Source organism: Eptatretus burgeri, chromosome 1 (genome assembly GCF_056783735.1).
Source record: "Eptatretus burgeri isolate ZD-2024b chromosome 1, Ebu_testis_v1, whole genome shotgun sequence".
In the NCBI taxonomy this organism is placed as follows: domain Eukaryota; kingdom Metazoa; phylum Chordata; class Myxini; order Myxiniformes; family Myxinidae; genus Eptatretus; species Eptatretus burgeri.
Genome location: NC_140961.1, coordinates 149,357,905 through 149,385,762, shown reverse-complemented (window position 1 = coordinate 149,385,762; position 27,858 = coordinate 149,357,905). Strand labels below are relative to the sequence as shown.

Below are 27,858 nucleotides of genomic sequence, written 5' to 3'. Positions count from 1 at the left end.
ACCCTTGAAACCCATAATCCCAGCGGCTCCGACTCCTCATTCAGCACCTCGAGGGCCCCCAAAAGGATGTCTAAAGTCTCCGCAAAGATGACTGCATCATCTGCAAAATCAAGGTCCGAGATCTTGACATTCCCAAACGATGCACCGCAGCTTGATCTCTCCGACATCCTCCCTAAAATCCAGTCCATACAAGTGCTGAAAAGTGTGGGGGCAAGTACACATCCCTGACGAACTCCAGTAACAACTGGAAATAAGTCAGAGATGGTACCACCACACTTCACAGCACTCTCAGTAACAGAGGAGAGTTCAGACATCAGATCGATCAGTTTTGGTGGCACCCCACGAAGACCAAGAATCCTCAAGAGGACATCCCGATTCACTGAATCGAACGCTTTACAGAGATCAACATAGGCTGCAAGCAGCCCCTACCGAAACTCTCGTCTGCTTTCGGTGAGGACACGAAGGGCAAGGATACGGTCAATCGGTGACATCTTTGGTGTAAAGCCTTACTGCTCGAGACGCTGGTGCTCAAGCAGATGGTGGCGAACCCTATCAAGAATTATCTGAGCAAAGACCTTGCCCGGCACTGATAGCAGCGTCACCCCTCGGTAGTTGTTGCAGTCTTGGCGATCACCCTTCCCTTTCCAGAGAGGGACAACAAGGCCCCTCTTCCAGTCAGTTGGGATGATGCCTGTGTTCCAGGCAGAGCACAAAACTGCATGCAACGACACGAGTGCAGCACTTCCACCAGCCTTGAGAAGTTCAGCATGGATGCAACAGATCCCTGGAGCTTTGCCCTGTTTCAACTGGTTCATCACAGCCCGTGTTTCCACAAGCGGAGGTGGACCACAGTTGATTTGAGGAACAGCAACAGGGATTGTAACACCCTTGACGTCCAACTCGACAGCTGGTGGATCAGCCTGGTACAACCGCTGAAAGTAACTGGCCCAGCGGGCCTTCACTTCAGACTCCTCTGTTAAGAGCCTACCACTCTCTGCTCAAACTGCAGTGCTCCGAGGGATGGGCTTGGATGAACGCAATGCGCGAATTCCCCTGTAAGCGGGACGAGAATCACCTGTCCACAGGTGATGCTCTACCCCCTCACAAATTCCTCGCACATTGGCCTCCTTGTCCACCCTCAGTGCACGTGCAGTTTTTCGCCTCAGCTCCCTGAACAGCTCAGCTCTGCCATTCAGCCTGGCCCTGCGACTCTGGTCAATGGTATCCAGTGTCCCTTGAGAGACAAAATTCTTCTTTGCCCTGCGGTGAGTTCCAAGACATCCACCGGCAACATCGAGGACGGTGGTCTTGAAGGCACTCCACAACTCTTCAGGACCCGCAAAAGCACCCAGACCCCCCAAGTGTCCACTCAGCCTATTCGCAAACTCCTCAGCTACTCTCTCATCCCTGAGCTTGCCAACATCCAGCCGAGGCTGGGATGGTACCATTCTCCAGGATTTAAGGTGCAGCTTTAGAGTTGCTACAACATGCCTGTGGTCAGAATTGAGGAACTGAGCACTCCGGTAGTCCCTGCAGTTCTGGACCATCCTCCAACGACCGTCAACGAGGAGATGGTCAATCTCCTTTGCTACACCGCCAGCGTTGGAATACCAAGTCCAGCGATGAGCTTGTGGGCGCTGAAACCATGAACCAGCCACCCTCAGTCCATGACTTCTTGCAAAGTCAAGGAACTTAGTGCTATTCTGTTTCATAGTTCCTGACCCATGGGGACCAACACACACCTCATAACCATCCCTATCAGTTTCAGTCGATGCATTGAAATTCCCCAAGACTAGAAGTGTATCTCGTCTGGAGCACTGATCAACCACAGACTCGAGCGTGGCATAGAATGCATCCTTCTCTGTGAGATCACTCGCCTCAGTCGGAGCATAAACAGAGACCAGGGAAATGACACCTAAGGAGTGATGAATCCTTAATCTCATAATACGCTCGTTGACCGGTGTTACCTCAATTATCATTGGGGTCAGCTTATTTGACACAGCTACAGCAACTCCTTGGGTATGGTAACCATCAGAGCGACCAGACCAATAGTAGGTGTAACCACCCACCATTATCTCGCCGCAATCCGATCTCCGAACCTCAGAGAGAGCTGCAATCCTGATGTCCAAACGCTTGAGCTCAGATGAGAACAGAGACAGGTGATCATCCTCTCTTAGGGATAGGACATTCCAGGCACCCACCCGAAGGGACCGCCTCAGGTTAACCCAAGGAGACCGCCGTCTGGTGGACGACACCTCAGCACCACTCCGACACACTCTCCTGCAATCTGACCCAGGGATGTTAGCCCGTGGTTTCCCTCCTAGCATCAAATATTTGGGGTCCCAAAGGCTTTGCCCCAATCCCGTCATCCGGTGAGCTGCCCTGCGAAGGGAAGCTGCACACGAGGTACTCCCACGGAGTGGGTTTTCAGATTTTTTTGCGTTTTTGCGTTTTGCGGAATGAAGGATTTTACGGTGGCCAGAGTGCAAATCCTGCCACCAACCTCCTCATAAAAAGTAACCCAACTGCAGGAGGACAGACACAGTTGGGCACTAGAGGTGTACAGGTGTACAGGTGTTTTTTTTAACAGGTGTGCAAAAATTGTCAAATAATTTGTCAAAGTTGAGTCACCAGGTAAATGGCACCTCAAATTGCAGCTCAAAACACTCTGTCCATGCAGGTGTCTATCTCTTTTGGAACCTTCACCATCTTTTCCCTCTCAGCCGCATAAAAAGCATAATTACTACAGCATAAAAAAATTACATAAAATTTTTACATAACAAAGTGGCATAATTACATAAAAGACTACAGCATAAAAATTACATATATAAAGTAGCAGCAACAGAAAAGTTCAAATACAGGCTGCTTCAACTATCTGCCTGAAGTTTCACATTAAATTGATTCATTCTTCAGTTGTTGCATCATTTCTAACAAGACATTCACGAATGACATCATACAGTAATCTTCAGTTCCTTATCGAGCTCACAATCACTTCTAATTCAGATTTTCAACAAGATTGAATTCACACACACCACCTCTCAATCTGGTCTTAAATCACTCTCAACAGCATCTGTCCTGCACTCCGAATAGGTCACACGACAATGCCAGGGCTCTTTCTTTCATTACAAGCTTACATATACCCAGTTATTTGTGTCCACCCCAAAGATGCAACAGCGTGTGGAAGAGTCAGTCATCATCGTTTTTCCTCTGGAATTGGTGTGTGCACTTCACCTCATCTTGAAGTGCTTCACCTCATCGACGGAAAGTGGATGCAGCAGTGCACTGTTCCGGTGTATGATACCATACCTGACCTAACGTGTTCTGCTTTCTGCTCTGACACTTTATAATATACTTGATAATGGAACATTGCAAACTGATGGTTGTTTTATAATGAATATATATATATATATATATATATATATATATATATATATATATATATATATATATATATATATATATATATATATATATTGTGTTGTAAATATCTAGGAATCACATTGTTTATCTAGTCACATTGTAATCACAGTGATTACAATGTGATTACAATCACATTGTAATCACTAGATATCACAGGGCATTGTTACCTCGAAATGAAGTATACATTGTGCAATAGTGAAGGGGAAGGACAGCGAAGCAATGCAAATATCTGATGAAGCTTGAAAGTTCTCGAGGACATAAGATAGGAATTTGCATTTGAAACTGAGTCATGACCACATACTTGAAAACATTCTGTTTGACTCTTATCAGAATGTGTTTGGTCAATTCGCTTACATGTGAGTGGATCACCCTCCCCATTTCTCTTCCCAATACAAGTGGTGCCAGGCACAACAAATCCCACCCATTTAAGTCATAAAGTTATTTTGGGGATCAAATTTAAATTTGATACATCCTTTACCAAAATGTTGATTATAAAGAATAGAATAAGGAATATTTTAGTCTTGGTTTGAAGTCAATTAAACCATTTTTTTACGAAGTTTCACTATAAGCTTAGTTTGAAGTAAATCGGATCATTTTTGACGAAGTTATTTGTGAAAAACGATTTTCACCTTTTCGTGACCTGACCTTGACCTTTGTCCGAATTGGACCCAAAAGTTAATGGGGTCGTCCGAGGTTCATTACCCACCTGTGGATACAATTTGACAGTGTTTGAGCCAGCGGTTTCCCGTAAAGTTGTATTTTCTCACCATGTTTTAGTTTTAATGGAAAATTTGTAATTTTGACCCATGACCATGACCCCCAAAATTTCGGACCCTACCGATCTTCACTAATATGCATTTTTCACGATAGGAATGGGTAGGACTATAAGTGACAAATAGACTAGGGTTCACTATAAGCTTAGTTTGAAGTAAATCAGATCATTTTTGACGAAGTTATGAGCGAAAAACGATTTTTACCTTTTCGTGACCTTCACCTTGACGTTTGAACCAATTTCACCCAAAAGTTAAGGGGTCGTCCAAGGTTCATTGCCCACCTGTGGATTAAATTTGATAGTGTTTGCAAAAGCTGTTTTGCCGTAAAGTTGCTAACAGACAGACAAACAAACCAGACGATTAAATATCCCGCTCCCTCCCTCCGGGAGGCGGGATAATAAGAAACTAATTTTGAAGCATCAATCCAGAAAGCAATCATGTTGCATTGATTGTCTTACTCCATGATCATATTGTACATGAATGATTCAACCTGTATTTTGACTGGAGTTACTTGAGTAAGGTTTTGTGTTTCCACCATACCACCACACTCCATTTTCACACAATTAGGCACACTCGCTCTCCGCACAAACTCCGTCACATGCATGCTCCGCCCTCTGGACACTCCAAGAAACATAGGTCCCATGTTTCCCCCAAACCAGAACAACACGCTTTCGCTTCATGCACGTGCCCAAACTCACCGCTCCTCATCTTTTCCAAACTCAGCTCCTCCTGGTTCACGAAGACCTGGATCCTCTTTGCTTGGTCTCTGAGGATGGTGTCATGCTGTAAACATAATGCTTGCATGCATTCAACCATTTGCTGTTTCAATTTCCCCCCAGTTTCTGCTTGTTCCTCCTTATTTGTTGTTCCTCCTTGTTCCACTTATTTCATTTTATACTTCGTCTACCTCCTCTTTGACCCTTTTCAATTCCCAATGCACCCCCACTACTTCCTCTTCTAACTCTTCCTTCCCATCTCCATTTTACGTTCCTTATGGTCTATATGTTCCCTCATTGCCCATCTCCATTTTACTTTCCTTATGGTCTATATGTTCCTTCATTGCTCATTCTTTGATCTCCATTGCCTCGGCCATTTCCCTAATTGCCTTTGTCACCTCGTGTTGTCAAGCTTTATAATTTTGTTTGACTGCTCACATTTCCCCCTTTGCTTCCTTTTGGGCCTTTTAAAAATTATTTTATTGCATCACTGTTTTCTTGAATCTCCTCTTTGAATTCGTTTTATCTGAGTGTCAATCCTTGAATCCCTTGCCTGATTCCTTCCTTCTATCCTTGTCCTCACAGTCGCCGTTTCTCCCATCAGTCTGGCCTCGCTCTCCTCCACCTCTTTCCAGACACTCTCCATGCATTGCTTTACCTCCTCCCACACTCCCTAACATGTAACCCAGTGCTTCCTGCTGCATAGTTGGGTAGTCGGCTCCTAAAATGACTACCCTCACTGGCTCACCAGTTGGGAAGGTGACTGTGACACCCTGCAGGACTAAAACCAATACCTGCTAAAGGGTGGATGAGCTCCTTTTGGGACACAACGGCCATCCAGAAAGGAGAAGGTGTCTCCAAAAAAACACCCATCCAGTAAGACCGGTTTTTTCGGTCGTAGGTTGTAGACAGCAACTGTTCAGGGTTCAGCAACCTTCTGACATAGGAGCATTAAAGTGGTGCCCGGAACCATCTTACACTCTCCGTGTCAGGATTGCTGGTTTACTTTCTGTCTCACTAAAACTATAACCTCCGGGCTAGTTTTAACATCTCTCTCTTGCAAATATAGATCACAAACTTTTCAAACAAACATCACACACTTTTCTTATTCACTCATTTTCACTCCTCACTTTACATTCACTCTTTTATTTCTCTTTACTTAAGGCCTATCCTCCTTGAGGACTCTTTAGTACATGGCTGGAGCCTTCAACATCAAAAATAAAAATGAAAAATCCTGTCAGCATTTCCCTGCCCACTTCTTCGTCCAACTATTTTCTTAGGTGGCTCTTTATTTATTATTTATATATTGACTACTTTTGACATTTACACGTGGTACATGCTTGGAAGCCTCATTGGTATACATTGCTGTCTGCGTTGTCGCTGATGATTCACCAAGAAGCAATGAAACAATTCTGGCAGCTGAGGGGTTGTGTAGCATTGGGATTCTCAGGTGTGTACTATTTGTGAATGTCTTTACAGCTGTGGAGGAACTCGGGGAAGTGTTTGATACAGCAAAGGGCTTACCTTGTGTCGGCCTTAAATGGTGGTAAAATTATGGAATCAATGATTTTACAAGATCTTTAAAATATTTATTTTATTTCAATTTAATGAAATACATGGACACTGTAGACCACAAATAACCTCTTGCTGCTTCCAAAACCCTCCAGTTTAAAGTATTTGACAGGTTAAATAAGGTGGTGTATAAAACACTGCATCAACAGTGGTTGAAAACTTTGTAGAGTAAGGTGTTCGACGAACTTTCCAGTAAAAATGTTGTTATAGTTACAATTTAGGGGGGAAAGAGGACACACATATAAAAATAAAATGGAGAGAGTATGATGCAGTCTTGTCAGTTCTGTGTCCAACAGGGATCAAGGGGGATAAAAGGAAGGAAAGTGCGAGGTGAGGGGAATATGCAAAAAAATGGGAGGGGACAAACCCAACCAGAACCTAAGTACAAAACATACCCTTCTGGCTGGAGGACGATGCCAACCAAGCCAGGAGGAAGCACAGAGGGGAGGGAGGGGTGAACAAAAACTCCAACAAGGAAGATAACCATTCAATCTTGGGACAAGAAATAAACGATAAAAATATGCTGAAGAAAACAACTGCATAAAGTGAAATCCCCCCAGAAAGTGAACTAAGAACTGACATGACATCCTCTAGTACCACTAAATTGAAATGGTGTCGATGAACCCCTGTGCAGATGTTCAAGAACCCCTGAAGTGTGTATATTCAACCTATGTCCAAAACATCAGCTTCTCCTTCCATACTACAATGGTTAACATATCGCGATCAACGTTCTGTCAATATCACCCATCTTTTTTACGTGTATCCTCACTCATGATATACACTTTTTTATTGATAGAATGTTGATGTGTCTTGAACAATTGTGAGTATCAGTTGCAGAACAGTGGGATTGTGAATCGTAAATGAAGATATTATGATACTGAACAAACATCAAAACATATATTTTCAAAGAAACGTCCGAAATATTAAAAACAATAAAATTAAGGAAGTATTGAAAGCAGAACTTACCAAAGCGCTGAAAGGTTTCTTGGATTTTCACTTTTGGTAATAGTTCACGGAAGGCAATGCAAACTCCTTTGCTTTCGACATCATTAAGGACCTGATATAAACCCGTTCTACCAAAATCATCATCCACAGTGAAAGCACCAACAAACACCCATTTAAAATGAATCACCAAGGTGGAGATGGCCTCAGCATGGTGCACGTCACTGCCTACAGTTCTCAAGAAAGAGGGGAATGTCTGCTTGTTACTTAAACACTTGCAGGCCGCTGCACCACTAATCTATGTGAAAAAAATATTTACATTCATTAAAAAACGAAAGAAAATGAAAATAACTTAATAATCACATGACTTAACAAGGCAGTGGTGAAAAAACAAGCAAAGGGCCCACAGTCTTACTTGACCAATGACACGAAAACAGATGATATTGAGAAGCAGGAGCAATGGAGGAAAATCATCCCAGATTGATAGCAAATGAAGCAGCATGCTGCAAAGAGAGGAGGATGGGTGAGGAGGACATGGAACTCACTATCAGCCATAATCTTTCTTGGGCAAACCACATTTCAAAGTTGGCCTCAAAAGCCAGCCACGGACTTGGCATAATCCATCATATGAAGTCCTTCATTGGCACAGCTGAACTCCTATCCACCTGCAAGGCTTTCATCCACAGCTTGATGGAGTACTTTTCCCTTCTGAGTTTTTTTTTTCTTTCACCATATTATCTGCCCCATTCATTCTCTCCTGCCCCCCATTCCTCCCCACACTCTTTCTTTTTCTGCCTCCTTCTGTCTTGACTTTTGGCTCTGCTGTTAGTGTTTCCTGCTTCTCTCTGCTGTTTATTTTGTCATGTTGCATCCTGATCCATTCACTTTACTCGTGAGAGCTCTTCCACAAGCCTCGACGAAGTATACAAAAATGTACCATGGCTGGTGAGGGAGGTAGCAACACCCAGCCAATTTGCATGGTGGCAATTAAAATCACCACCTATGAATATGAGGAAGAGAGATTTTGAGAGTGTGTGGGGCTGGGGGTGTGGGGCTGGGGTAGTGCTTGGGAGGGGGGGTGGTTGTGGTGCAGGGCTGAGGTGAAGCAGGAGGGAGTATGCAGTGTCGGGGGAATGTGGGAGGGTGCGGGGCTGGAAGGACGTAGTGTTGATGAACTGGAAGGAGGAACTGTCAAATGAATGTCCATTTTCAGCAAGCCCCAAGCCAAAAGATCTTTCAAACTTTTCGCCATACTCTATCACCTGGTGGTGCCTCATTAAGTCTGTTTCAGGAGTATGCTCCACCTCTATCCCTTCCTTATCTTCAACTAGCAGCACAGCGAACTCCACTCATGAGAAGGATGAATGTCTCAATTCTGTGTTTGCATCCAAATGCCGTATCCCCAACCCCTCATTCTTCCCAGTCACACCGAACTGCTCCTGTCGATGTGTCTTTTGCACTTGAGAAGGTGGAGAGGTTTCTTGCAATCCTTAACTTTGATTATGCTCCTGGAATGGATAGCGTCCGCTCATGTGTCCTAAAAACCTGCTCTGTTGATCTTGCAAATCCTTTCTCTGCTCTTTTCATCCAGTCATTTGCCTGACATCATCTTCCATCTGTTTGGACATCAGCAAATATCACTGCATTACATAAAAGGTGCAAAAACCAACCCGCTTAACTACCGTACAGACCTGTTGGCTTACTTAAAATATTCAGAAAGGTCATGCAATCCACAATCACAGTTAACATGAAATCATTCCTTTTCTCCAAAGGCCTCACATCAGGTAACCAATGCAGATGCAGATCATGTCATGCCTCCTTGGACTGTCTGCACCTAATCTCCCACCAATGAATGGAGACCTTAATATCAGACATCAGACCAGGGCCATCTCAATGGACATATCTCAAGCTTTCAAAACAATCTGGATTCCGAACTTGCACCCTAAACTCTCTGCACATGACATTCAAGGCCAACTCCACACTTGGCTTCCTGGCTTTGTCTGCTCTCTTAGACAAAATGCAGCTTTAAACAGAATTCTTTCATCTCCTCTCTCTGAAAGGCTGAAGTCCCTCAATGAAGTGTTTTGGGTGCAGTCCTATTCTTCATCTTTATCAACGTTGTACCTGACTCTTTGGAAAATCCCCTTCATCGGTCTGCTGATAAGGCCACCCTCTGCTGTGACATCGCCCATCATTGTGGTGGCATCAACTTCGTCCCTATCTTCAGACCATGATACATCACAAGCTGGACAAACACTTGAAAAATATCTTTCAATCCTGACAATCAATCAATCTCTCTCTTTCTCTCTTTCTCTCTTTCTCTCTTTCTCTCTTTCTCTCTTTCTCTCTTTCTCTCTTTCTCTCTTTCTCTCTTTCTCTCTTTCTCTCTTTCTCTCTTTCTCTCTTTCTCTCTCTCTCTCTCTCTCTCTCTCTCTCTCTCTCTCTCTCTCTCTCTCTCTCTCTCTCTCTCTCTCTCTCTCTCTCTCTCTCTCTCTCTCTCTCTCTCTCTCTCTCTCTCTCTCTCTCTCTCTCTCTCTCTCTCTCTCTCTCTCTCTCTCTCTCTCTCTCTCTCTCTCTCTCTCTCTCTCTCTCTTTCTCTCTTTCTCTCTTTCCCTCTCTCTCTTTCTCTCTTTCTCTCTTTCTCTCTTTCTCTCTTTCTCTCTTTCTCTCTCTCTCTCTCTCTCTCTCCCCCTCCCGCTGGTGGTAGTTTGTTGTTTTGATGTGGTGCCATGACAACTTTCTGCAGCTGCTCTTTGCTGTGGTGAGTTGTTTGTGTGGTTTCCTCCTTCCTGCCTCCCCTCCCCTCTTTCCTTTTCTTCCTTCCACCCTGCTGTGTTTGTTTCGTTTTTTTATCCCAGTTGTGTCTGCTGTACCCTCTGTCCTTGAAAGAGAGAAAGAGTAAGAGCGGTCCTTCTTGGGTGTGGCCAACCCAGTGTTGATGAGGCTTTTTCAAAGTTTTGTTTCATATGAATCTCATTAATTTATTTTGTTTTGTTTCCTTTTCACCTTCTTGCCTGGTCTGAGCAAAGAGGCATTAGTTAAATCGCAGTTATGGCGAATACACGTCCTCAGTATGAGGCGTTTGATAATTTAACTCAGAAACATGTGCTCGTGTGTGTTCCGCCAGAAGGAGTCCTCACTGAGGACGTCGTCCTTGAAGTTGGGAGTATAATTCGTTTTGAAGATGGTTGCGCTGCGTCGCGAATGAATCAGAAAGTTGTTTTTTTTGTGTCTAAAGAAAACTTTGTTCACGATATTGTGAGTGCGGGGTTAACCACCGAGAATGGTGTTTTTATGTTAGCTTCCTCCAAGGATACTCCTGTGGAAAAATCGTTGCGTCTAATGCTCCACCGTTTTTACCGAATGACACACAATTGTCAGTCCTGTATTATTATGGAACAGTTTCCTCAAGAATGTCAATGATCCCCCTTAGGAACAGTGACAAGAAAACACATAATAAGTTTCCATTGACAGGTGCACATGGTACTTCCTGATTGTGATGACGACATGGGGTTATAAATTTTGTTCAACGTAAATTTTAATGATCGCGAGTATCAAATGTATGCCTCGTCGGCCTCGTTAACGTGCCTTCGATGTGGAACCTTTGGTCATGTGAAACGTTTCTGCCCTAAAGTTTTGTGTTTAAAGTGCGGTGAAAATAGTCATGTGGACACGGATTGTAAAAAAATATATAAATACCTCAAATCCCAGTGAAAGGACTGAAGTGAATCCCGTTAGGTTAACTGTTCCTGCTGTTGAGAGGAATGATAACAATACTGCGGTACTCGGTGTTGAGAACGATAGTATTTCACTTCCCATTACAGTAAATGAGGTAAATCCAAATTTGTTGACTACTCCTGCTGATTCGTCATCTGGTGAAGCAACGATTGAGGATATTATTATTATTATTATTATTATTATTATTATTATTTCAAAACACCGGAGAGCATCATCTGCTCGTCTTTCTATGGGTACTGCAAAGAAGGTAGTATTGAAGAAGGACAGTGTGGCTGAAAATACACCTCAATGTGTTCCTCATGTTTCGACTTGTATTAAAAACAAGCTCAAATGAGCTAAGATCCTCGTCCTCTTCATGATGACATCATTGTGATGTATCAGGTTTGTGATAAATTATCTGTGCTACCACAAAGGTAGCACAGATAATTGTGTGTGATTCCCACAAACTTGATTGTGCTTGATTCCCACAAACAAAATTCAAACAGCTTGCCTATTTTCAGAGATAATTTTTTTTGGGGCGATTTCCATTAGCGGAGATATTTTGACGTCATTACTTTTTTTCTAGGAGGAATTTTCAAAATCGGAGATGGTTCCTGTTGTGCAGGGTATTTTTACATATATGTGCCAAGTTTCAGGAAGTTTCGATGAAAACTGTAGGTTGTGAAACAAAAAAGTCCACAATAAGAAGATGAAGAACAACAGTAACAACATAAGAGTAAGACTTAGAGATGTTCTGCATCATCTCCAAAGGCCTTGAACGCCATTCGACGTCTGGAGGGCACCGAGATCGTCCGTCGTGGGTTTAGACCCTGGTGTTGTTGGTGATCGACCCGTTCCTCACTTGTTGGCAGTGCTGCTCACACCCACACGTGCACCACACGGTCGCTTGCCGAAGTACTGGGAAGGGCGAATTGTCTCGTCGGCGCTGTTCAGACACCTGCTTATTGGTCACTTCTCTTGCCCTTTGCTTTTTCCTCTCTCCATTCGCTTTTCCTCTCCTCGCGCTTTTCTCTTCAGAACATTTTTTTTCCTGCTTTTTCACCTCACACTTTTTCTCTTCACGATTTTCACAACTCTGGAGTAACCGACATAAAGCTGGCCATGTGAAACACATGGTTTCACTAGATAGAGTCCTGCATGGTGCTGCATTTGTCCTTGTTTCTTTCTTTCTCGAAAATCTGAATGACAGAGATACCGGGAATGGATCTGCTTGAATTTAAATGGACAGTCACTGGGAATGAGTGGTATACGGGGAATCAACACATTCTCTCCTGAGAATTCTCCGATGGAGATCGCAGCTTCCATGAGATTTCCATCAGCAGCCACATGACCAACCGAGCTCCGTTGCTGGAGAATCTTCCTCCAGTGGTGAGTTTCAACTGATTACTGGAGGAAGATTTTCGTGAAGGGGGATGAGGCTGTCACTGGTATCAGGCTCCATTTTTCCATCACCCATATAAAGCAGAGGAGTGGCGAACTGGTGTGCACTATGATCTACTCGTAAGTGCAAGCGCATATTGGTACGGAGGCTCATTTTTTCAACATCTTGCCACAGCACCGACGATTTTAGACTCACATTGACTTGATCAGCTCAAGTACCCCGCCAAATTATTGGCAAAGTTTGTCTGAAATCAGCGGCTAGAATAATTGTCACTCTGTCTATGGGTGTACCGTTTTGTAGAATATCTTGGAGAGTTTGGTCAAGTGCCTTGAATGCCTGCTTGTACAACATGGTATATTCGTCCCACATGATCGATTTACAGCGTTTGAGGAGCATACCTAATCCGGAATAATTTTCCACATTGCACATCGCTTTGTCGACCGTCATCAGAATGATGGAACAATTTGAAGGCGGAATGCTCTATCCTACCGTCTTTGAGCATAGTCGCCACAAAGCTCGACGATGCTGGTAGGGACACAAAATCAAATACATTCACATAATAACACACACACACACACACACGCACACTCACACACATACATACACACATACACATACCAACACAATTAAATGGCTGATTTAGCACAATCATAATTCTGATAATAATCGGAAGCACCTCCGATAACTACAATTGTCGTAAAAGGATGGATTGATTGTCATGTTGCAGATCCAAAAGAGTATCAGAATAATGAAATTTGATATAATTAGTCCTTATAGTAGTAATAGAAGAAGCCAAAGTGGAATTAATGTTTACAATTCCCTAAATAATTTTTCTTCACAAGTCAACATAAAAGAACTTCTGGGTCACGTGATTACCTTCAGACGTCTCACATTAACGTTTTCAAAGGCCTAAACGGATAATTCTTCACCGATATTCTCGAGTAAACCTCCCAAAAACATAGTCTGCACATTAATCTCGGTTTTGACTGAAGAGATGTTGGTGTATTAGCCCTGGTAGCGAAGATTACGATGAACACACAGAAACATCTTTATATATTTATATATGTATCTATCCTAACATATGTCAGTGTGTGTGTGTGTGTGTGTGTGTGTTTCAGAGTGTCTCCTATATAACTCCAAAACCATGAAACCTAGCAGTCTGAGACTTTACATGCGAACTAAGAAAACTCAAAGGAAGTGCACGAGTGAAAATTGGATGTTTGGGTTAAATAAAACATCCCGTTTGAAGAAAATTAATGGCCTTATTTCATAATATCCTTCATCAGGTGCATCTTTGGTCACCATTCCCTATGGGGTCTGAAAGCATCTCCGAGATAACCTTGCTGGGGTCTGAAGCCACTATGTGTTTTGGCCAGCTCAACCATGCCTTGACTTGGAACAGGCAAGACCGATTTATTAATGATAAGGTTTTTTTCCCCTTTCCTTACTCATATTATCGAATGCCTCTTCATCATAGCTACGAATCGCTGTGTGCATCGCTTTTGTAAGTAATATAGTTTTCAACTTATGAGCTCGGAGTGATTTCTTGCATTATATGATATGATTTTCCACGATCTGCTCTCACAGAAGAATTAAAGTGTCTCATCGAAATATTATTTCGGTTTTGTAGATTGGATATTGTCCATACTAAAGAAGTGTCAAAATCTGTTCTGAAATCTGACAATTTAAAGAAATAACGAGACATATAACGAAGCCGATGAACCTATTTACTTTAAGGAAGCAAGGCTATGCCCCGCCTTCTCCATACATACACAAAAAAATGTTTAATTTCCAGAGCATTAAATTTATATTTTTCAACTGTTTGGAGAATTATGTTGAGTGAACAAAAAATGTAGGAATGTGCCAAAACTAACCAGCTTCATTGAGCTATAGGATTTAATGCATTCACTGCTTGACCTAGCGCCCCATCCCCCCAGAGGGACAGCCTATCCAGAACGTCTGCCTGAACTGTGTCTATATTTTCGGAGGTTTCACAAGATGCTCTACAAAAAATTCAAAGTAAATCTGGTGAAAAACGGCAGTTAAAAAAAAATATATAATGTTTCTGTGGCCCCTGAACCAATGTACAGTACCAATTGCATGTGCACACAAGAGCAGGCAACAGCTTAAGCCACTTGCTGATCGCCCAGGATCAATAGTGGTGCTGCACTATGTCATACTGATTGAATTGTTTACTCACTGTGGATGCTTTTGCCGGGCCAAGTCATTCAGAGCGAGTGGTTCATGCTCCATCACCCTGAGTGGTTTGTGCTGTGTCATTCTGAGTGAGTTGTTATGAAATACCACCCGATCTCTGAGGCGTTTGCTGTACTCACGTGTTTTCAAATTTAACGAGCCAAATTTGTTTGGTCCACCCGTCACTCGCAGTTGTTTATAAAGATGAATACTTGTGGACACATCCATGAAACATCGCTTTAAATATGATGTTGTTTTTCAGTGAAAGCTACTCAAGGTTTTTGGGTTGTGTACAGTGAGTACTGCAGTTGGTAATCACAATGACTCCAACCTGCCAATTCCCGAAAAATTGCCAATATTGGCTAAGCACGTGTGTGTGTGTGTGTGTGTGTGTGTGTGTGTGTGTGTGTGTGTGTGTGTGTGTGTGTGTGTGTGTTTGTGTGTGTGTGTGTTTGTGTGTGTATGTGTGTATGCATTGTTCATAAAGCAGAACATATTCATTCTTTCTCTCTCTCTCTCTATCTCTATCTCTATCTCTATCTCTATCTCTATCTCTCTCTCTATCTCTCTCTCTATCTCTCTCTCTATCTCTCTCTCTATCTCTCTCTCTATCTCTCTCTCTATCTCTCTCTCTATCTATCTCTCTATCTATCTCTCTATCTCTCTATCTATCTCTCTATCTCTCTATCTCTCTATCTCTCTATCTCTCTCTCCATCCTTGCTCTACTCCCTCCAAATAGAGTGCAGCATCCTCCTCCCACACCTCTAGCACTCTCACCTCCCCTCTCTGACTGTCTCTGTCTGTGGGCATATCCGGACTGAGGTTATGTATGGATGGTGTGTCAGGGCAGGGTTTGGCTCTGTAAATGTCCGCATGGTGTTTATGCCCAAATGGGAGTGTGTCTCCGGACACGACTGGGCGGTGTTTATGTCCGGGCGGGTGTTTGTCTCCAAACGTGTCCAGACAGGAGTTTTTCTCAGGATGTGTCTGGGCTCTGGATGCGTCTGGGGTGGTGTTTGTCTCCAAACGTTGCTGGGTGGTATTTTTGACCGGAGGGGAGTTTGCCTCTGGATGTGACCATGTGGTGTTTGTCCCCGGACGAGTCTGTGCAGTGTTTGTCTCTGGAGGTGTTCCTTATGGTGTTGGTCTCTGGAAACATCTGGGTGGTGTTTGTCTCAGATGCGTCCTGGTGGTGTTTGCTACGGACGCATCTAGATGGTATTTTTGTTCGGATGGGAGTTTGTCTTCAGATGTTTCCGGATGGGAGTTTGTCACTGGACAGCTTCGCTCCAGAGGCGTCCAGGTGGTTTTTATTTCTGGACAGGAGTTTGTCTCTGGATGTGTCTGGGTGGTGTTTGTCCACAGACATGTCTGGGCGGTGTTGGTCTCTGAATTAATCCAGACCCAAAAGACTAAAAAGACCACAATGACCCAATGGACCCCAGTTGTGTTTGTCTCCACATGCGTTGGGCGGTGTTTATCTCCAGACGTGTCTGGGCGGTGTTTGTCTCCAGAAGGGAATTTGTCTCCAGATGTGTCTGCATGGGAGTATGTCCTTGGAAATGTCTAAGCAGTGTTTGTGTTTGGATGGGTTGGCTCCAGATTTGTCCGGCGGGTTTCATCTCCAGACGTGTTGAGGTTGTGTTTGTGTCTCAGCCATGTTTATAGTTTAACTAGTAGAAAATGGATTTCAGACATTATTTTTTCCATCCTCACCGTTATTCCATGCATAATAATTTTTATGAGGCAGTATGAATCGAAATTAACACTTTACCACATGTCTGCCTTCACTTCCTCTCACCTCACACTGCCTTCCCTTCCCCACCCCTCTTCAATCTCCCACCACCCCGACTCGCTCCTCCTCCCTCCTCTCTCCTCTCTCCCCACTCTCTCTCCCCCACCCCTCTCTCCCTTTTCCCACTCTTTTTCTCCCTACTCCATCTAGTATTCTTGTCAGCGAAGCAACGGGCGGGAGTTGCTCATACAGAATATAGATGATGGACCAAGTGTATGTGATTATGCATGGATAGCCATTCTTCACCCAATGGTTGGACAGCTGACTTGATGTCAACCACAATTGTAAACTGAAATACTTAACCTAAATTCCCCATTTGACCTAATGCCCCCCCCCCCACCCAAGAGGACCCAAGCAACACCGAGGACTCAAACGACCCTAAGGACTTAAAATAACCCAAGAAACTCGAAGTCCCCAAGTACCCAGATGTCCCCTTGGACTCCAAAAACCCAAAAGACACCAAAGACCTTGAGGATCCAAAATCCCCTAAAAAAAACCCAAATGACCCCGATAACATAAAATACCCATAAGTGCCCAAAGACCCAAAATACTAAAAAGACCACAAAGACCCAATGGATTCCAAAGACCCAAAATACCCCGAACACCCTTAAAGACCCCAATAAGACTAAAAGGACCGAAAAGACGTAAAAGATCCAAAATACCCTGAAGACACAAAAGACCCTGAAGATCATTAAAGGCACCCCCAAAAAAATACCCCAAAGACCGAAAAGACCGAAAAGAATGAAGACCCTGAAGACCCAAAATACCCAAAAGACTGAAAATATCAAAAAAAGTATAAATGTACAAATAGCACTGAATCCAAACGAAGAAACCGAGTGCATGATGCCAAAAAGAGTCAAGAAAGACTCTGAGCTTTTTTTCCAAAATGATCAAATAAATTGAAATTTAATGTAACTGCTTGATTCAAATTATTCACTACTGGATACAGAAACCTGCAGTCTCATACATTTGTCATTCAATTTCAATGTCTGGGGCTGTTATTTCCAAAAGTAAATTATAACATTGTAACACATTATATTATTAACATTATATTATCTGAAGATTATAGTCAAAGTACCTGCGGTATGTTAAAAATCCCCAACAGGCGATCAATTGCGACCGTTTCTGAAGAGCCCAGTGTGGTCACCACAACTTGGTAAAAACAAGGATCCTCATCTTGTGACCTTGGCTCAATGTACTTTAGTGAATTTTCAATTGATTTTTGCATTCGGAAACAAGTGTCATCGATGCCATAACCAAGAGTGATGTTGGGAAGTAACATTTGATTTTTATTTATCTCATTTATTGTAAAAATCATGGTCATAGTCCATTGAAATCGCCTTTGATCAAACCTAAAATAAAATTCCAAATAAAATGAGGTTTTCTTCAAAGAACACCTCAATCTGATCAAGCTGCAAACACAAATTTAGCATTGTAATTTCTTCTCGTGTCAGCTCTATCTTTGTCCATCAGAAGAGAGGATAGTCAGGAGTAGGATAGAAGAAGGTGAGTGCAGTATCCCTGGGAATGTAGCTGTGTCACATATGCAGTACCTTGTCAGTTCAGACAGGAATTTGAATTTTGTTCATCGTGATATCAACAACACAAGTAGTCTTCATGAGTGGGATCCACCATTTCATGCAGGCAGACGAAACACCCAGTTTATTGTTAACCTGATGGATGGCACATAGATTGATGTATTGCCCTGGACATAAAACAAATGACAGCTTCTAGATCGGTTGAGGTTCAAATCTCTGCTCAACAACTCAGAGGCAAGTTTGCATTTCTACCTCTAGACTATTCAACCAACCCAGATAATTGTGAAGGCAAAACAAAACAAAACAAAAAAACATTTCTGAAATCATAATGTGATATATATTTGTGATGAAATAACACAATGAAAACAACATTTCTGCAGTTTTTCGAACTGTATTTCTGCCTGTAATCAATTGAAGTAAAAACTGATGGTGAAATTCCACTTAGGTTATTTGTAGTTTTACCAGACTGTAAACACCATCCATCATTTTCAATTTTGGAGAATATTATGAGACAGAGAAAAATATATTGTCCAGCTTGGATATATATATATATATATATATATATATATATATATATATATATGTATGTATATATATATATATATATATATATATATATATATATATATGTATGTATATATATATATATATAGTCATGGGCCGCTTTACGACGTTCCGGGCAACGACGGATCGCATATACGACGGGTCTGCCAGCTCTGAAAAAAAATAATAAACAAATGAAAAAAATATGTAGCTGAAAAATTCCTCTCACCGAGTGATGTAGCCTCGTATAAAAATATAACATACAATTATGTACACTCTTCAGAACATAATACCTCATAATGATAAGAAACAACGACAGTGTGGCCCTGTTATAATGCGATTGTTGAGGTCCATAAAATGTCATCGCGAAAAAAACAGGGTCGTGCTAAATCGGGATTCAAGGAAATCGGCTTTCAAGCTGAACCAATGTTTCCACGTTTACCTTCTAGCAAGTAGATTACCTTTGAATTGAAGAATTCCACGAATATATCGCTGTTGTTCATCAATTAAAACACAAATTTATTATTCGTGAAGCTTTTTATGTTGTTGAAATAATCGCACTCTTCCGAAAATATATCACACAATTGACAGGTGCTCGTTTATTCATTTGTAAGTTATAACATCGATGCAATGATTACGTATTTATAAAATCCAAAGGCTATTTATTCACCTTTCTATAATCGATGCGAGAGGAGGTTGTAAGCTGCTGCTAACAACACTGATGGCTGTCATGAACTGAACAAAGGTAAATGCAACATGTCTTCTGTCTCTTGGATGTGTGTTACAATTGCCGACAGTTTTCAGTTCAGTAACATGCTGTACAGGTTTGTATCCGAGGAGCAATAGGCTACACCATATAGCTTAGGTGTCTAGGTTTGTGTAAGTACGATGTTCGAAAACGATGTTCAAAAACGAAAATGAAAAAAAAATGATGTTCGCACAACGATAATGTCGCTTATCGACGTGTTTCTCAGAACGTAACCCCATCGTTAAGTGGTGCATGACTGTATATATATATATATATATATATATATATATATATATATATATATATATATATATATATATATATATATATACATACATCGACATATGTATATACGAGATGAACCGTGAACCCGTTGCGTTCCCGTTATGACAGCGGTTGACAAAAAAAAAAATTTTTCAAAAAAAAAAATAATAAAAAATATAGCTCCAGCAAACTACACCACTGACTTTGTTTGCATTGATCAAATTCTCCTGAAGAGTTCTTGACTGAATCGGGAATTGATTTTTTAAATAATTTTTTCGTTGCCAGATTTTAACGAAACTTAATACTGCACACTGCAGGAAAATGGTGAGTAATGTGGACTGAAAATTTTTGCGCTATCGTGTACCATTTTGGCTGTATTTTGGGAATATACATAAATAAATACATAACTACAAGGTTAATTTTTTTAGTAATATACGAGACCCGTGAACCCGTTGGGTTCCCGTTGTGACAGCGGTTGATAAAAAAAAAATCATTTCAAAAAAAAAAAGATAGCTCCAGTGAACTATACCACTGTGGTTGTTTGCATTGATCAAATAATCCCAAAGAGTACTTGACTGAACCGGGAATTGATTTTTGAGTAAATTTTTTTGTTGCCCGATTTTAACAAAACTTGGTATTGCGCGTCAATGTGAAAATAAAATGAGAATATAAAGTCGAATAAATTATTGTGCGTACTATTCCAAACACAATTTTATTTATTAATTAACACAGAAGTATTTGATCAAAATGCGATGTTTATTTTATGCTTAAAAAAATCGTTCTTTGTCTATACTAAATGTTTGAGATTTTTTAATAACTCATTTCAAGAAAGAAAAAAAAAAAGATGGCTCCAGCGAAATATACCGCTGAGTTGTTTGCATTGATAAAATTCTCCCGAAGAGTACGTCACAGAATCGGGAATTGATTTATTAATTACTTTTTTCGTTGCCCGATTTGAACGAAACTTGATACTGCACACCACAGGTGAATGGTGAGTAAGGTGGCTGTAAAATTTGCACTGTTGTGTACCGTTTTGGTTGTATTTTGGGAACATACATACATACATACATACTTACATACATACAAACATACATACATACAAGATGAGTTTTAGAAATATATAGAAGATAGAAGATCTATATATTTATGTATTTATATTTATATATCAATCAGGTAATTTCAGCAGCTATTGCACTGTACCAGCTGGATTGGACAGCATTTGGTACTGGCTAATTGCTAAATTGTAAATTAATGTTCCAAGGATTCGGTGGACTTATGGTCAGAATGTTTGCTCTGAGTTTATGAGGGTCGTGTGAACCCCTTCAGAGTCATTTCAAATATTTTTTAGATTCATCTGAACCCCTTCAGAGTCATTCCAAAGATTTCTAAAGTGGGTCATGCTGCTTCATTGTTTGAAACATATCATCTATAATGGATATCGCACTCACATTTATGCCTTGCCCTGCATGTTAAACACCAAGGTGACAGTTTATATCTGGGCCAGGATTCAAACCCAGGTGTGATAGCTTTGAGGTGAGTGTGCTTACCTCAAGTGCATCCTGTGACCCATTCATCAGCCAATTTTCCTGCTTAGATATGGCAGAAGAAAAATATCACTTCCACTTCACTGTGAATCTCAGGTTGTTTGTTTTGGTTAAGACGTCCAATTAAAATGCGTGAAATTAAACGTTTTGAAAATTTAGAATTATTCTCATGCAGATTTCATCATCACTGTAATGTATATCATTCAGTTGTTTTCATCAGTCAGAATGATTCGTGAGAATATCGTCCAAATGACTTACTTGACTTATCTGCATATGTGCTGTTTACATTAACACCACATCATTATCGGCATTTATCCAACCTTTGAGTTGCTGTTGTAATTGATATAGCTAACATCACCTTCCTAATCATCCTTGCTGCTTATATCTGTACATCGCGCAAGCAAAAATCAATTTGCTTCGCTGCAAGGCTCAGTGTTGGATTCTTTTGTTCACCCCTCAACTTAAAATGAGTGAAATGCATTTTTCACATACATTTTATGGCATTTTGGAGAAAGATACAGCATTTTGAAAATTTAGAATTTTTCTCACTCATATCTCAACACCACCGTAATGTTTTTTATACTTTCTTGAGATTATATGATGAATACTAATACCGTCTACTACAAGGGGCACTCTACGATTAGATACACATTTTCAGAGATAATTGGGGTCTTCCCTCCACTTTGAACCCCCTCTCCCAGTTATGCGACCCCACTAGAAACAATACTTGGTGTACCTTCAGAAAACGTGCAAAATGTGGTTGGAATTGATTCAGTATTTGTTTACTTTTTACCCTGTGGGGTCTTCCACCCCACGAGGTCTAAGCGCCACTCACGTTCTCTCTTTTCTTGTGTGCAGTTCATTTAAACGTCGATTTCTCCATTATTCTTGAACAGAATTCGAGGAAAATTGAGAGACATACACCATACATATGCGCAGGCATTAACTGAGTCCAAAGTGTGATTGAGGCCCTTTGGGCTGAGAAAACGGGCCTTTCGGTCCATTTTCTTAAAATTGCTATTTCTCGGTTATTCGTGAAAGAAACCGTACCAAATTTGACAGGTGTATTATTGAGGTCACTCTGCAGTCAAAAACTGAGCCCAAAGTGAGATTATGGCCGTTTGGGCCGACAAACGGCCCTCCTGGCCCATTTTTTAAAAATTGCTATTTCTCGGTTGTTTCTAAACGGAACCGAACCAAACTTGACAGGTATATTCTAGAGACCATTCCCCAGGAAATAATTGAATCCAAAGTGCGATTCTCACCCTTTCAGCTGAGAAACCGCCCTTTCGGCCCATTTTCTTAAAATTGTTTTGTAAAAAAAAAATGCGCTGGGCGATGCCAAATGCAAAATTAAGTCGCAAATGATGATATGAAACTAGCCTCACACTTGTGAAGGGGTTCTGGTTTCTTTTCTGATGCGATGAAAATCTTACCAAATCTCAAAAATATCTGTCATCCGTGCTCTTGCTCACCTGAGAGTTGTACGAATGAACTCCCAAGGGGTATGTTGGCAATTGGAACTTGTTGAAGCACTGTCTACAGAAATAAACAAATATAGCAACATTCCATTTATATTTTGATTTAAATTGAACCATAACGTTTATTCCTTTTCATTATTGGATTTGCCATTAAAGTACTGATCATCCCCCATAAACATTTTCAAAATATTGTTCATATTTATACCTTCCCAAGATGTCTCCTCGCTCCACCCCCCCCCCCCCTTTGTCTTCTATTTCATTTGATACACTTTGATAAAACAACCCTTCTACTCTTGATAAATTTGAAAGATACACACAATCATACTTTATATAATTTTGAAGTGTCTTTTTTGTTGGCCTTGTGTGTTTGGATATGTTATGTGTGTTTGTTTGTGTCTTGTGTGTTTGTCTTCCTTGAACTACTGAAACACTGCATGAAATAATTTGAAAACTGGTGGTTGTACTTTGGTGTACCCTTGAATTTATGGGGTGTAGAAACAATCATATTCCTCGTGCTTCAGTGTTGGTTGGGGGGTGGGGGGAGCATGCAAATTCTCTCGATTGAAATGTATATCGTGTGATGCACCAAGTATTACAAATCATAATAAAATGTGTTTGAGATGTCCTGAAAGTGACGGAAATATAACGTCAGTAATAATGGTTTCTTCACTCGAATTTGAAATGAAAAGAACACACATTACCGTAAGCAGTGAACATCTCCAGGAGGTTCTCTGTAGGAATGTTCAGGTGTTGCCATTGTTCCATGAATTGGAAAAAGTCCACCAATCATGATATCTCCATGTTGTGCGATACCATATCGTTCAACATTTTTCCGAGGCATGCACGTCCTACTGTTCACAAATGGTACAAACAGACACAGCACGAATATGAAACATTGTATGATGAATCTAGTACCTTCAACCACAAACATACTGAATCGTTGAACACAGACGTCACTTTCAGGTAACAATATGTTCTCTCTTCAATGAATATTGTAACATGTTTGACTCCAAAGCTGTGTCAACCTTTCCACATGCTGTTTTTAACTGAGTTTGAACTCGCGATTGAATTACTTTGTTATTCACCTTGGCAATGTTCAATTTAAATTAAGCAATCACCACCTGAATTAGCAGATCGCAAAAATACCAAAACATTCACATAATTACCTTACTCTCTTGACTAATTGCCTGTGTGAGAAAGATACATTGTTGTGGATTTAAAGCTATCATTAATAACGATTAAGATATTAATATTGTACATGCAGTGTTTAAAAATAAATATTATTCTCATTTGAATTGTAGAAACTCAGCTATCAGAGAAGATCTCAAGATACCACCCACAGCTCAGGTGAGCTTCCTGGAACATTTCGCATTCTGTTTGTTTTTTTCACACGACTCTACATTCATTTATGCATTTTTGTTGATCCCATTGAAATGCTGCTTCAGCAAAGACAGTGAGAGGAAACGGTGGGGGGACAGACCCTTGAAAATCTGTACTTGTGGGTGAGCGAGATGGTTCATGTGGTTTTATACATACTGTATGTAAGTCTGCCCAATATTCGTTCAAATAAAATGTTTCCTCCAAATTTTGAGCTGGATTATAGTTGACCAGAGTTGAAGAGTTGTAATATTGTTGTGGAAACTGAGGGCTCACAGGAAAGCCTAGAGGTACTCACACTTGCCTCAAAACTGTGTTGCCTGGGTTTAAATCACGACCCAGATATAAACTTTGACAAGCAGGGTGATTCATCAATGTGTGTGCCGTCACTCGGATCAACGTTAAACAGACATCTTGTCTGTCGGTATTCGTTGGTGGACATTAAATATCCCACGGTGTCTTTTGTGAAGAGTGGGCGAGTATTCGCCCGCACCATTGCCAAATTCTAAATTCCTGCCAAAACCAACAGGGGGCATTGCATTAGTGGCATTGCCAAACTCCTGGCGATCATGCAAACCAGCAGCCACAAGCTGCACAGAAAATGATGATGAATTGAATTGTAAGATGTACAGAAAAGTCATGAGATGGCTAATTTTCTGTCTTTCTGGATTGGAAGCCATTGTTAAGTGTATTTATTATGCACCCCCCACTCCCTATTCCATCTCGAGTACATACCGTGGAAAATCCGTGTTTTTTTTCTTAATTTGGCAAATTTTTTTTTTTATAAGTATGTTGATCGCCTTCGTTTGATCGAGTTTGTGTGTTTGTGTGTTTGTTTGTCTTTCCTCTCGGCTCCTGCCCAACCGCTCAACCATTCCTACTGAAAGTTTCAGAGATTAATGTCACCGGCCCTGTGATGGTCCCGCTTTGAAGTTTCATAAAATTTGGTCGACCAAAACGGTCCACATTGGCCAATATGCCAATATGAGCCAAATTTTCTAAAATCCTCAAATTTCATCCGATTGAAAACACCTATTAATTTTGAGATTAACATCGGTAAAATTGCCAATTTGGGCTAAATTGGGCCAAATTTTTTTAATCCACAATTTTAATCCGATTGACTTAAAATTTGAAGAACATTTGCATACGATGTCGCTGAACTCAACCACCTATTAAGTTTAAGGTCAACATTGGCCAAAAGGTCAACATAGGCCATGTTCAACATCGTTCAACAACTGCTCCTGTGTGTGCTCCCATACCTGATCTGACCTGACCATCAGAGGGATTCAAAACATGAACTGTTCCACTTGGCAGAGGTATGTGCTCCAACTATACCATTCTACTTTACACTCTTTTGCCAACTGTCGCTCTGTAAGTGATTTTTCATTTGTTTGTTTGTTTTTCCAGGTGATATCTCAGCCATCCTTTGAGCTGGGAAGCTGAAATTTTGGCACAATCGTGAACAAGTGCTTTGGCAAAAAATGCATTTTTAAAATATTTTTGATTCATGAATTAATTATCCTCACCAGAGGAGAAGGTATTGCATTTGGGTCTGTTTGTTTTTCTATTTGTTTGTCCCTTTGTCTGCACAGAACTTTAGTGTTTTTCTCTGCAACCACTTGCCAGATTGACAAAATTTTCAACATTGTTGAAGAAGAAGAAGAAGCTACTAAAGAAGAATTGTTGAGTAATGATTTTGATGTCATAGGTCACATGTTCTGGCTGCCAAGTAGGAAAAAAGGGGAAAAATTGACCTCTATCTCCAAAACAGCAGCAAGAAAAAAATTGAAACTTGGCACATGGAAAGTACTCCTCATGTGGAATGTTATTTTTTCATGATATCACAGATGCCTTCGTTATGATGTCATAATTGCAAGCAAAGAACGCTACACCCGATGAGAATGAAAAATTGTCAGGGTTATCTGGATAAATTTGTCCATGAAAAAAAAGAAATTATGACGTCATCAGTCACGTTGTTCGGCAGCTACATTGTTAAAAAAAACCTTCAAAAATCTTCTGTGAAATGTCTGAAGTGAACAAGGTGAAACTTTACAAGTATGACCGCCTATCCATGAGGAATAAAACATTCACACCGACGTCAGCATTGGTCACATGGTTTGGCTACCATGTTGGATTTACCCTAAATCCCATAAAAAATATCCTCTTCTCCATATCGACTGGACAGATCAAAGGGAAACTTGAGACACATGTTTCACAAGCCTTAAGGATGCCAGGGTATTCATGAATAATTGATAGGTCACAAGGTCTGGCAGCCATATTGGATTGAGGGAAAATCTTTCAAAAAATTCTTTATTTTGATCTGCTTCATCGATCGATGTAATACTTCATAATTATGATGTCGTGGAGAGACGGAATACAAGTTTTTGATTTCAGCCTGATGGGACACATGGTTTCACAGCGATAATATATATATATATATATATATATATATATATATATATATATATATATATATATATATATATGATCTGGATTATTTTTGACATTCCGTTTTTGAATAATGCTCACTTAGCTGTGCCTGGATGGGATTGAGGGTAGAGGAGTAGCATCTGAAACTCAAATCCTATCCAGGTTCCTCCTGTTGACTTCATATTTGCTTTTTGCTCATTCAGGTTCCTGCAAAACAGAAGCTCGACCTGCATGCTGAGATAAATGCTTATCAATGCTTAAAGTATTGTCCTCTTACAAAAAGGAGTCTCATCGAACTGCAGAGGTCATTGACATCTAAATTTTTCTACAAAAGATGTGCAAAACAGATGCCCTTTCTGCATGCTGAGATAAATGCTTATCATTGCCTAAAGTAATTGAAGGTTTTCTGTGCAAACATGCCCTACTGAAGACATGTATTCTTTCATAATACAATCTGCTTAATTATGCTCAAGATTGTTTTCTCTTTGCTTAAAGGACCTCATGTGCAAACAAATCTTTCTTATACTTTGATTGGCCAAGTGCCCTGTGATGTTCTGATCCCCTCTCAATTTCCAATTGAATATAAAGCCATATATTCTGGCTCAGAGGCAGAGATCTGCTTGAACTCTTGAGAAAAGCTCTTCTTTCCATATAAGGTTGTCGGCGACTTACGACCGCAATTGGCTCTGACCAATCGGTCGTAAGTCAACTTGGTCGTAAGTCGATCAACGTATATTTTACATACAAAAAAAAAAATAGTGGTCATAAAGTCGTACAGTCGTAAGTCGCATAGGTCGTAAGTCGACAACTACCTGTATATGTTTTTTTTAATAATAAATGATCTGTTAAATTATGAAGGGTTTTCACTTTTGGTTGCAAGTCTCCACCACAGCACACCTGAGCTCCTGACCACATACAAAGCTTTCATCCATAGACTGATGGAGTAATGCTCTCTCTCCTCTGGGCTGGTGTGCCTGCCTCTCACCTTTCTCAGCTTCATGCTATGGAAACCAAGGGATATAAGATTAATGGTATCTCCCATGATGATGCTGAGTCTTTCGGTCTCTCATTCTGTCACCACAGGCAGGTTGATGGTCTTTCTGTCTTCTACCGACTCCTCTATGGCCTCCCCCACCCCACACTCTGTCTGCAAGTGCAAGTGCATGTGGATGGGGGAGAGAGAGAGAGAGAGAGAGAGAGAGAGAGAGAGAGAGAGAGAGAGAGAGAGAGAGAGAGACAGAGAGAGAGAGAGAGAGAGAGAGACAGAGAGAGCGTGAGAGAGAGAGAGAGAGAGAGACAGAGAGAGAGAGAGAGAGAGAGAGAGAGAGAGAGAGAGAGAGAGAGAGAGAGAGAGAGAGAGTGCCGGAGGGGGTAGTGGAAGGGTTTGAAAGAGGGAAGA

At 41.0% G+C, this 27,858-nt stretch overlaps 1 protein-coding gene across 1 annotated transcript in view; it reads right to left on the bottom strand.

Annotated features, from left to right (window-relative positions):
- LOC147035731 (extracellular calcium-sensing receptor-like) overlaps positions 1-23,652 on the bottom strand; it is a 37,934-nt gene extending 14,282 nt beyond the window's left edge. Inside the window, exons 1-3 of the mRNA XM_085869301.1 lie at positions 23,354-23,652; positions 17,613-17,886; positions 7,448-7,721 (exon numbers count right to left, since the gene is read on the bottom strand). Coding sequence (XP_085725427.1) covers positions 7,448-7,721; positions 17,613-17,886; positions 23,354-23,583 — 778 coding nt within the window. The 5' untranslated portion in view covers positions 23,584-23,652. The remainder of the gene's footprint in view (positions 1-7,447; positions 7,722-17,612; positions 17,887-23,353) is intronic.
- Positions 23,653-27,858: the final 4,206 nt, after the last annotated feature.